Source organism: Strix aluco, chromosome 12 (genome assembly GCF_031877795.1).
Source record: "Strix aluco isolate bStrAlu1 chromosome 12, bStrAlu1.hap1, whole genome shotgun sequence".
NCBI classification, from domain to species: domain Eukaryota; kingdom Metazoa; phylum Chordata; class Aves; order Strigiformes; family Strigidae; genus Strix; species Strix aluco.
Genome location: NC_133942.1, coordinates 25440288 through 25451582, shown reverse-complemented (window position 1 = coordinate 25451582; position 11295 = coordinate 25440288). Strand labels below are relative to the sequence as shown.

Sequence of the window (11295 nt, the reverse complement as noted above, 5' to 3'; positions counted from 1 at the left end):
CAAAATTAAAAAAAAAAAAACCACAAAAAACTAAACAGGCAAATAATTTTAGGAAGTCATGATTTTAGAAAAAAGAACTTTTTCCTAATTATGAGTCTCATAGTTTTGTTTCCAGCCCTATACATAGCTCGAAGTATTTCAGCAGTTAAGATGAACTCACACATATACTGTACAGCCAGCTCAGCTTGGCTCCTTCCTTACCTGCACCTTTTGCAGAACACAGCTTCTCCACCGCTGACCTCTGAACAAACAAAAAGACAAACTATGGAATAAATAAACATCCCATTTCTTTTTATATTTACTGACTACAGTTCATCGCTCTCAAACAGAAGTACTTGAAGGTAAGAACCTCCCACCCTGAATACCACGTACCGCCGCCAGACCGGGGCGCCCAGCTCGCCGCTCTCCTGCCCTCAGGTGCTGCCGATCCCACAGCTGGGAGGAATCAAGCTCCACCCTGCCAGCACCTGGCTGGCGGCTGCCGAGGCCGGCCTGCCCCCTCGCCTGAGGAGAACCGCCACCACCTGCCGCGGCCTCTCCGCGCGCCTCCCGCCAGCAGAAAGGGGCTTTCCCCGCCCTAGAAGCAGGGCCGACACCTGCAGTTTCCCCTGTGCCTCCCCCCGAGCAGGGCGTTACCTCTGAGGGGCAAGCGGGGCCCTCAGCTGTCAGGGCTACCCCGGGGGGGGGGTCCGGCACAGCCCCACCTGGACGTGCCGCGCCGCGGGGGGAGCGGGACAGCCGCAGCCCGGGTTGAGCCGCAGCCCGGGTTGAGCCGCAGCCCGGGTTGAGCCGCAGCCCGGGTTGAGCCGCAGCCCGGGCCCGCCCCGAGCGGTGCGGGGCAGAGCCGCTTCTCCCGCCGGGCGCTGACAGGACTGGGGGCGGCTGCGGGCGGCGCGCGGGAGCGCGAGCTGCCGCCGGCACGCGCCGCCCTTGCTCCGGCCGCCGCGAGAGGCGAAGGAGCGGCCGGGGCGGGAGCGGGGCTGGGTGTAGCCGCTCCCGAGGGGGATAAAACCCGGCCCGGCTCCCACCCCCTTTCGCTCGGCGCTCTCCCTGCCGCCGGCCGGTCCTGCCCCGCTCGCGGTGCCTGGGAGCCGCTGGAGGTAAGGGGCTGTGCCGCGGCCTCGCCTGCTCGCCTCGGCTCCGGGCACGGCTCCTCTCAGCCACTGCCCCCCGCCGGTCCTGCCCCCCGTAGCCCTCTCTCCCCGTCCCGCCAGCGGCGCTCCTGCCCGCGCAGCCCCGGGCGTTTGCCGGGAGCGGCCGGGCTCTGCGGGCGCCTCAGGAGGGCGGCGGAGGGCGGGTTGGGGCTGGACCGGCAGGAGCCGTGCGGGCGCCGGGCCCCGCAGAGCTCCTGGGGGGTCGCGAAGGGAGCGGGGCGGCGGTTGGGCTTCCCTGCTTGGGCACGCTTCGTCCAGGTTCTCTGAGAAGTTGGTCCCCTGTACGTTTAGCACCAACTATATAACTTCATTATATTTCAGCTTTGATATTTGATGTGCGGTGTCGGAAAGTTCTGTTTCCAAGATAACCTAGAGAATTGTATCTATTCCATCAGCTGTCTTAGAGTGTATTTATTCACGGGACTTGGAGAAAAGCAGTAACGTGAGGACACCTCAGAGTTCAAAATGTTAGCCCTTTGAAATGAGAAAATGCTTTTATGTTTTGTGATGCCTTATTGAGTAGATACAAAACCTTAGAAATAAATTTAACTTGATTTACAGCAGTTCCATTTTTCTCTTGAAAATAGTTCAGGTTAGAGATTTTTGTGAGACTTGCTCAATTACAAAATTAGTCAAGATAGTTCACGTAAAGCTCTGTAGTGTTTCTGTCATGATTACTTTTCTAGTCACTGATAGGAATGGTCTTTTTTCAATATATCATTAAATTTTAGCGTAGTGCCACTGGTACAGAGCTGTGATCTTTTGGGACTACTCATTGCAAAAGTCACTGTTGTGGTGAGCTAGTTCTGCTCAAAAGGTCTTTGTCAGTTGGTAGGATTGATTACATGACAAGAGCATGTTTTTCTCAATTTTTTTCAGTGTTAAAATGAGAAGTTTACTGTAATGAAAACTGCAACCCATGCAGTGCAATGCATTGAACCAGTTTTGGACTTTGATTCTGCTTCAGAATAAACAGTGTCTTTTTACTTAAGCAGGGTTGACTGTGTATATATATATATAATAAATCGTTCCAAGTTGTTTACACTAAACACCTTCATGCCCTGTAGTGAAGAATGCTGCAGAGAGGCCTGTTTGGTAGTTAAGAGTGTTCAAAGAGCGAAATATAAAAATAAGGAGTTCTTGTTGTCAGAATCTGGAAATCCTCATGATGCAATTGATTACACCACTGACTAATGATTATTACATCACTAGCCAAAAACCAAAGGCTGATGAAATGTTTTAGTTGTTTTATTTCCAGCGTCTGATTCCAAATTGGTTTGTTATTTAAACATTGCAGAGTACAGTCTAGCTGAACCAAAAAGTCACCTCTGATCCACGGAGTTTTTTTATCTTAAATGAGTTCAAGGTCACTTAAGGAAGACAAAATGAGTGACTTAAAGCTTTGGTACATATTCACTGCCTCTCAGTTTGGAATTTTTAAGTTGTTTTTTTTTGGTTTCATGTGTCTTGAATTTACCAGATTTTATATCTTTTGTGTTAAAGCAGTGTAAATAATAATGAATTCTGTAGGCTTAATTATGGCTAGTTCATTACAGAATCTGTGATATTTCATAAAAATGGAAGCTGATCAAAGCCTTTGTAGGTCACATGTGACTTTTGCTTGCATCTATGGGAAGTCTTGACACAGACTTAAAGTTTATTACTCTCTACACTTTCCAAGTTATGTAGGCCATAAACTTGGAGCTGACACCATCTTAGTAGATACTGATTCATGTGGGATTATGTTGGGATCATTGACTCCTTAAAGGACATAAATGTCTCTCTGCTCAAAAGACAATTTATAATTAAGAAGATGGAAGGAGCTGTCTCTTTGCTAGTGTAAGGAAGTAGTACTTTCTCACATGGAAAACTGTTACTTTCCATAAAGGTAGACATAATGTATATAAAACTAAGGTTAAAACCTGTCTTTAAGTCAGTAAGATACAATTTTGCAGAAATCAAAGCTTACATTCTGTAGAAACTGATGGCCCTTTTCTGTCATGTGTGCTTTCCTGGAAGAATTGGTGGATGAATGTCTGAAGGCCTGATTGGAGGTCTGCTCCAGCAAAGCATTTCACCATTTGAATATGAGTAATTCCATGGTAGATGACTTAAGTGATGCTATTTGTATACTTAAGGCTTTGGAAGCTGCAAATAATTCACATATATGTAGTTCTGTATAGTGCATAAGCAACATGTCATTTCCTGTAGATAACTATTCCTCTAGTTGATGGGACATTCAGACACTGTATTTCAGACAGTAAAAACAACTGTGTTCTTTTGTCTTTAAAGACATCTTTTATGGCTTCAAACACACTTGTGTAACGTATTTGTTTTTCAAATAAACTTTGTATATATACAGGATCCTTGATATATGTGATTTAAAACCACGTTAGATAGCTCACATACATTAATTGTTGTCTAACATGTTTAAACACCTCTTATATAATTAATTATTGTTGTTGAAGCCTTTAATGACAGCGAAAGTGGGAGTTTATGTTTCTGCACACATTTTTAGTTTTTTCTACTTGATAAAAGCATTCCATGACATTTTTCTAGCAAGCTTAAAATAATATAACAGTTTACGGGATGAAACAGTAACTTCAAGGAGGTGAAGATTATTCTACTGTACTTTATGACAGTGTGTAAAGCACAAGTGTTCTGAGTTGCTGATGTTTTCCCTGCCCCATTTTCCAGCTTAGGTGCAACATAAACTATTTTAATTAATATTGTGTCACCAAAAGGTTTTGAGATGGCCAATTGAATTCTGCCAAGATAGAGTCTTTTGATGAAAACATATCTTTATTGATTGTAGAAGAAGAAAATAATTCTTAAAATGAAATCCAGAGAAAAATCATATCCCTCAGAGAAAATTTCTGAGTGGCAGGCTGAGATTAACATCATAAAATTGAATTTGTGCTGCAAACCTTTGATGTAATCAGCAGCTGGGAGATGGTGTTGCCCTTACTGTGCTCCTTCTGATTGTGGTGAATTATTGTGTGGAATGAAATAAGTGTTTCTTGTGTCACTCGTTCAAGAAATACAAACAAGGTATTACTAGGTGGTTCTTGCTAGTTAAAATGGGTTGTATTGATTCCTGGTCCCAGTCTCTTGCTCCCTCGGACTGCAGAAGCAGTACGTTCACGCCCCAGGGGAGATCTGGGTGTCACTCAGCAGTGACTCCTCCGGACGATGTGGGTGAAGCCGTGACAGGTCTCAAGGGAAGTCCTGTTAAATCTTAAACTGGAAGTGCAGTGGTAGGCAGGCAGGGTCTCCAGGATGGAGCTGCAAAAACCAAAGGAGAGGAAAAGGTGTGGAATACCGAGGATTCTGGCAGAATGTGCTAGAACACGAGGATAGAAATGTTGATTATTGGACTATTTTACTTGTTGCCTGCTATCTGATTAGATGTAGTAACTAAAATATTTGAAATATAGAAATAGTTTTGCAGTTGTACCTGCAGAGAGCAAACTCCACATCTTAAAGGAGCCAGTTGTTAATTTTCTTGTACAATGTGCTAAATACAAACTAGTTCTTAATTATCTTATTTTTTAAAATATCTTGATAAACCTTTAATTGTTTTACTAATTGCTATTACTTCAAATATCTTTTTGTTACCTTTGTCTTGCCTTGCTGTCTTTAGTGTAGTTTCTTTGATTGCCATTCCCTTTTCACTTACCTAGCCTCATGTATCTTCTTTTTCCTTTTCCTGCAGTACACACCCTGCCTTCTCCCCTGTAGCCTCTATATCTCCATTCTATTTCCATTTCTCTGTTAAGCATCTTTCTCATAATTGTATTTCCCTTTTCTAATTTATTCCATTGCTCACACCTATACAAATGTGCATGTACCCCACTGCTTCACAAATTGCAAAGTACTGCTGACCTGTATTTTCAGATTCATGGACAGAATAGGCTTCTGAATAGCAACTTGTATAAATAGCAAATCTGTGAGCAGCGTCATGAGCATCAATGTAGTACGTCTGCAGGCTTAGAGACAGCACTATGTCACTTCTGTATCTTTAGATTTTGTACTTTAGATACTTTTATCAAGTATTTTGAAAATGCAATATATTAATTGTGCCTCTTAGATGGACTTGGCTATATATTGTGGACAGTGGGTGAATGTATTTTTTTTAGTTTGGGTAAGGTTATATCTCTGCTGATTGCCAGAAATAATATACAACATCCTTAAGGAGAGTGCAATATTTACATCATAAAGTAAATTGAGAAAGTTGGGAAAGCAATATAGAATGGATAAGTTGACTGCAAGTCAAAGCTATTTTTAAGGAAAACACTTAGCTTATTACTAAAGGTACAAAAAATATTGATAGAACTTTTATTTTGTTGTATAGACGGTAAGAGAAATGTGTCAGACAAAGCCAAAGAATAGACAGGAATAGATGAGGTAAGTTAGGAACACGCAAACCTTAGGAATTTGTCATGAAAACCTACCAGGTTCTGCCTAAAGTTTACTTCCTAGCACTTTAATACAATGATGAATCTCAAGGGGGGTGTGTGGGGAACTTAAATAATTTTACTTGGCCATCAAGAATATTGAAGCCTGTGCAAACAGAACTTTGCCAGTCTGAGAAGATGTATGCTGCTCTTGTTGTCAATAATTGTTTTTAGTCATTTTGGCCCATCTATCCTGTTTTGGTTGTTTTTGTTTGGTTTTTTTTCAAATATTTGTATTTTTAATCCAACGCAAACAGTTAAATGCAGCTAATATCTTAATGTTTTCAGGACTGTAAGCCAATTTCTGCATCTTTTTTATGCCTTCACTGATTGCCATGTATTTAACTGGACTTTGAAATAACTAATCTTGTATTGATAGTTTAGGATGCATGGGAAACATGAAATAAGTATGAACATAAATTCAGGAAAGGTTTTTTGATAGGTTGACTGTTACCTGTAGAGTGATCTTTTGTTGAACAAAGTCTTTTCTCCTTCTATAAATAAGCTATAAATTCCTATTTGGTAGCATTTGTTATGAGATGTAGCTATGAGAAGGAGGCTTCTGTCACAACCAGTGTTTTATATTGTGAACTGTTTGAGATTAGGTCTCCGGGAAGTTCAATTCCTAGTTTTAAGGACCTTGATATATGTGAGAACTGGTGATTTCTGAATTAATTTAAAAATCAGGGCATATATTTCCTTTATGAAGAAATGTGATTCTTATAACTGTAGTTAATAGTTTAATATTATTCAGGATGTTTCATACTGGAAAGCTTCCTTCATGCTGTTGAACAGACTCTGCCTGTAAACTCAAGGACTAATAGAGAATGTGAGCTCCAGGCTTCAGTGGGGGCAAGACAGAACCCAGCTTTTTCACTTCAAATCATTGTGAGCGCACATGTGCACGCATGCTCCTAAGACCTAAGCAACTCTTCCATTCTATCCTGTACGTTCCCAAACCACCTGCCTTAGGTTTGTAATTTTTATCTTGATAAAATGCAGTACAGGGATATGTGCCTGAGGCTAAGCAGTAATTGTGTGGCAGTGATTGGAAGATCTGAGATGAGCCTAATAGAGAAGCTAACTATTTAATTTTTTTTTTTAAGGTTAGTAGAGGAGGCAGAGTCAAGATATGCTTACTATATTGGAATTAGGGCTCTATGGGGAAAGCATATGCTGAGTTATGATGGCACTGTTTCTTTATGGTATAATCTGGCCTTTTTCATTCTGCTCAGTTCATGACCAGTCCCAGTCAAAAAAAAAAAAAAAAACGAGTGATGAGGAAAAGCCCTTGCTCGAATATGTGTTTAGGCGTTCAAGGTCAGGCCTCCTGCTCCCTGGCCCCTTAATGCTTTTGATTAGACTTTTAAATACCTCACGGCTTCTGTAGAATAAAAGGTGGTGTACTCGGCTTCCAAATGAAACTTTAATACTGTACAAATGGTCCAAAGCTGCTAAAGTAGTTCAGCCAAAGTCCTTGAAGCTGTGCAAATTGGGATAATTTTCCAAGTTAACAGAAGTTTGTGGTGTGGTTTCAGTGCAAAAAGTGTTCATAGAACTAGAGACGGGATGGTAGAGAGATGACAAGTTAGTGGTGGGATGAACTGGTATGGTTTTAACTAAGAACAGGGAAATTGTTTTTAGTCATGAGGGAGTTCTTTTGGGCACTGTGATCGTAAGGGCAGGACAAAGAAGTTTGTTAGGTTGTAAGCAGGGCAAAATGGGGAGTAGGATTGAGGAACTTGATTTAAAGTTGAATTATGGGTTAATACTGCAAATCAGACATGCTTGAGTGGGCAGAGCTGGAGGAATTTGACGTGTGCTGATAAGCTATATGCAGCTCAAATATGCCTTGGGCAATATTTGACTTTGTGGAAACAGTTTTTACCTTTTTTAAAGGAGCAGTCTGATAAATATCTGTTAATTTTATTTAAAAAAGTTTGCTTTAGGTGCCATCAACATCACCAAGTAGCTTTGATTAAAACTAAACATTGTCAGACAAAATTTGGATGTGTGCATGTGAGTATGCAGTATTTCTAGGGAAGTCACAGTATTCTTAGAAGGAAGGCTTTCATGCAAAATACCTTAATCCAGAAGAAAAATTAACCAGGAAGCAAGAGGAAAAAAGTTAAGGACTGTTAGGAAACAGAAGGGATATGAACTTCTCTGTTAATGTATTTCTCTTATGCTTCAGTTGTAATATAAAGGAAAAAGTACAAAATGTTCTTGTAACATTTCAGTCTAAATTAATTCTTATATAACCGATGCTTTGTCTGTAGTAGAAGCTTTTCATTAATTCATGAATACCTAAAACAAATCTGTGCAAATAGATCATCTATACACCAGCAAATTCTACCCGTTTGTTTAGTTTTTAACTTCTGTTGATCGTCTGAGTTCTCTGTTACTCATCACTTGCTCAGCAGTAGGTCTTCTGCTAAGAATATTGATCTTGATTCTGTGCTGCTTTCACAAGAAAATGTAATTTATGACTTCATATTCAGTGCAGTACAAACCTGAATTCTGCTGCCTTATGGTGTTTTACACTAATTGTGTGCTCCCATGGCACAAGTAGAAATGACTACATGATATGCAAGAAAATGCATTTTAAAGACTTGGGATTTGCCTTACCAAACTGTTAACTTGGCAGCCACCATTTTATAAGCCCTATGAAAATGGTGAATTTTCTTTGCTTAGATGTTACCTAAAAACATAGCATTAGAGTTTGGCTAGAACAACTTTCATTTCAGGGTGTAAACCGGAAAAGGACTTCCAGTAAGCATAATACTTCATATGACTAGAGATTTAAAAAAAAATTAGTACTAGGAAAGTCAAATTCTGAAGCTGAGATCAATAACATCTCTCGGTATTCTGTGATATGACCACAAAGAGCTGTAAAATGAAACTAAATGTGATTTAGTCTAATAAACTCTTGACCTCAATTAATTTTCTTTTAGATTCCTCTTCCTCTGCCTTTGACATTCTGGCTGAGGTTGTATGGCAGGACCTTGATCGTCTGCCATTCCAGTCTTTTCAGCCCTTTTTTTCAGTAGCTGAGCCCGTCATCTCATGATCTTGTCAGGAAGCAAGACCATTCCTCTAGTTCTGTATCACTTAAGGCTTTTAGTAGTAGTAATGAAGATACCTCTTGCCTGTGTCCGTGCTTGCAGCTGCTACTATGCTGGATTTAGCGATGGTTTGTATTACAGTTTCTTTAAACATAGCTTAAAAGGCTGCTTCTGTGCACTGGTTTTGTCCTGTGGTCTTTTCTGAATAATCACAGGCGCTCCTTTTCATGTAGTTTGGCATCATTCCTATATTACTTCCTTTGGCTGGCTGTTACCTGCTGCCGTGCGTTTTGTTCTACCCAGTTCCTGTCTCTTCTCACAAGATTTCAGCTTTACTGTCATGTCTTTTGGCTGACCTCTTGCAGCTGGACTGTTCTAGCACCTTGTTACTGGCACCTGTTTCATTGCTAATGGCTCTGTTGTCTCCCCTTTCTCCAGGACAAATAGGAGTACATCTTCAAAAGGTGAATTTTTCTTAGCTGCTGCAAAGCAGCTACTCTGAAATATCTCTTCGATGGTATTGATGGTTGGATAAATAGTAAGTGACATACAATATTCTGAAAAGAATGAAAATATTTGTTTATTTGTGACCCTAGGCAATAGTGCATCTGAAGAGCTTAAAATCTGTTTCTTCTTGTTCACTCATGCTTGGGAATAACACGTTGATGTACAGAAATGTTTTTGGTGTTGCTCAATATCTCTCAGCTGTCTGTCAGTTGCTTGCATGCTGGTGGTAGTCAAAACTGTCCTCAGTAAAGTTTAAGAGAATTTCAGTTTTCAGAGGAGTCACTTCATGGGCAAAAGTCAACTTCATACCCTTCTCCATCCCTGACAGGAGAAGCAGGTGACAACACTCTTCTGGCATTTTCTTCAGAAAGCTGAAAGGGAAGGGAGGTAAACAGAGATGCTTCAGAAGCATCTGTACAGGCTTTCTGGAAAAATGAAGAACCGCCATCATAGGATACAGGGTAGGAGTGCTGTGTATACTCAAGTTAGTAATTTGGGAGTTGTGATACAGCTGACTTGTATATACGGAAATTGTTTGCATTTGAGCTAAGGTTGACATTGACAGTTTAGCATAGGGCTCTTGCATGTAAAAACACCAATGCTAAAGGTTTTGGTCATCTGTGTTCCTTTTTAGCAATTTATCCTTTCACATTAGTTGACCCAAAGGAGACATACTTGGGTGTGTTACTAGGTCCCCTGAAAAGTCTTAACAACAGGACATACATGATTTTTTTTTTTTAGGTGAGTTGACTATTTAAGTACCAAATTATTTATGGTCAGATAGTTTTTTTCATTTTGAAGGTATCCTTGGGAATACTCTAGAAACATTTGACACTTCTGAACATGGGAATTTGAACATCAAACAATGTGACAGAAGGCTTGTGCAGTGACTGAGAAAGCAGTTTTCTCAAAGCTTTTGTTTGAAGCAAAAAAAAAGTACAGAATGCAGCTAGCAAGCAGGAGTTGTTTTAAAAGGCACAGGCATCAAATTTAAAAACAAAGTAGGACTCTTTTAATAAGGAGAATTTTAGGATATTTTGTAAGTACTGGTGTTTAAACAGACGCTGAAATAGTTCCCTGGAAATGCAGTTGATAAGAATCTATACTGAACTAACTAATGATCAGTAGTCAGTTTGGACAATTCTGTTAAAACAATTTTTTCCAGTACTGACTAAAATCTACTATATGATAATTTTTTTGGACAACAGACTCATGAGTTGTGCAGCAGAAAGCATCTGTTGATTCTCCCTGTTTCCCAGCTTGCAACTCTGCTTCCACCTTTCTTCTGGGTCTTATCTCTAGGAGATGTCAGTGAATGGTTGAGGGTCTCATTTTTCTCTTCATCCCTGACCCACCACTTGTTGTCCCCTTCCAGCCTTGTTATGTCATGCTCTTGCCTTATTTATCCTCCTAGGAACCACAGACTCTTTATTGACACCCCGTTGCTGCGCCATCTCCATGCTCCAGCAGTTAGCTGTTGAGAATGAGCAGCACTGCTGGTTGGAGGGAATAGGGAGGCATGGTATACTCCACCAACCAAGATTAGGAAGAAGACAGAGTGATATGTGCCCATCAGAGTTAGTTTCTGTGGGGTAGCACACAACTCCTGTTGCTGGTATTTCAGGATTGTGGTAGCACTGGTCCCTTGTAACTCTGGTCCTGTTTGATCCTGCCTAGATCTAAAATAGAGTCCTATCACTCTCCTGCTGCATATTTAAGCTCTTAGTGGACAGCTATTTTAATGAAAGTGTTAACGTGATGTTGGCAACAGCTAGAAAATGTTTCAATGCCTTATCAGCTTTTTTGCATCAGTATTTTGTAGCTCCCCTTTTCAGATGTTGATGAAGTTGCCTTTTTTTAAGGTTGTTTTTTCTTACATTTTGTGTTAGAATCATCATGACTTGTTTCTGTTTCAGGTGCTGACTATGAAGGTATCAGTACAGGCTGTGGCAGTGTGGGGGAAAATAGCTCCCTCTCATAGCGTCACTGCTATTATGATTACAGATGACCAGCAGACTATAGTTACAGGAAGTCAAGAAGGACAAATATGTCTATGGGATCTTTCATCAGAATTAAAGGTTTGTGTCCACTGTGCTACAGTCTGTCAAATAG

General features: G+C 40.8%; 1 protein-coding gene across 3 annotated transcripts in view; it reads left to right on the top strand.

The window, feature by feature from the left end:
• Nucleotides 1-1077: 1077 nt before the first annotated feature.
• The window catches only part of WDR72 (WD repeat domain 72), a 395476-nt gene continuing 385258 nt past the window's right edge, over nt 1078-11295 (top strand). For all 3 annotated transcript variants that reach the window (XM_074837440.1, XM_074837441.1, XM_074837443.1), the window contains exons 1-2: nt 1078-1100; nt 11100-11261. In XM_074837440.1, coding sequence (XP_074693541.1) covers nt 11109-11261 — 153 coding nt within the window. In that variant the 5' untranslated portion in view covers nt 1078-1100; nt 11100-11108. The remainder of the gene's footprint in view (nt 1101-11099; nt 11262-11295) is intronic.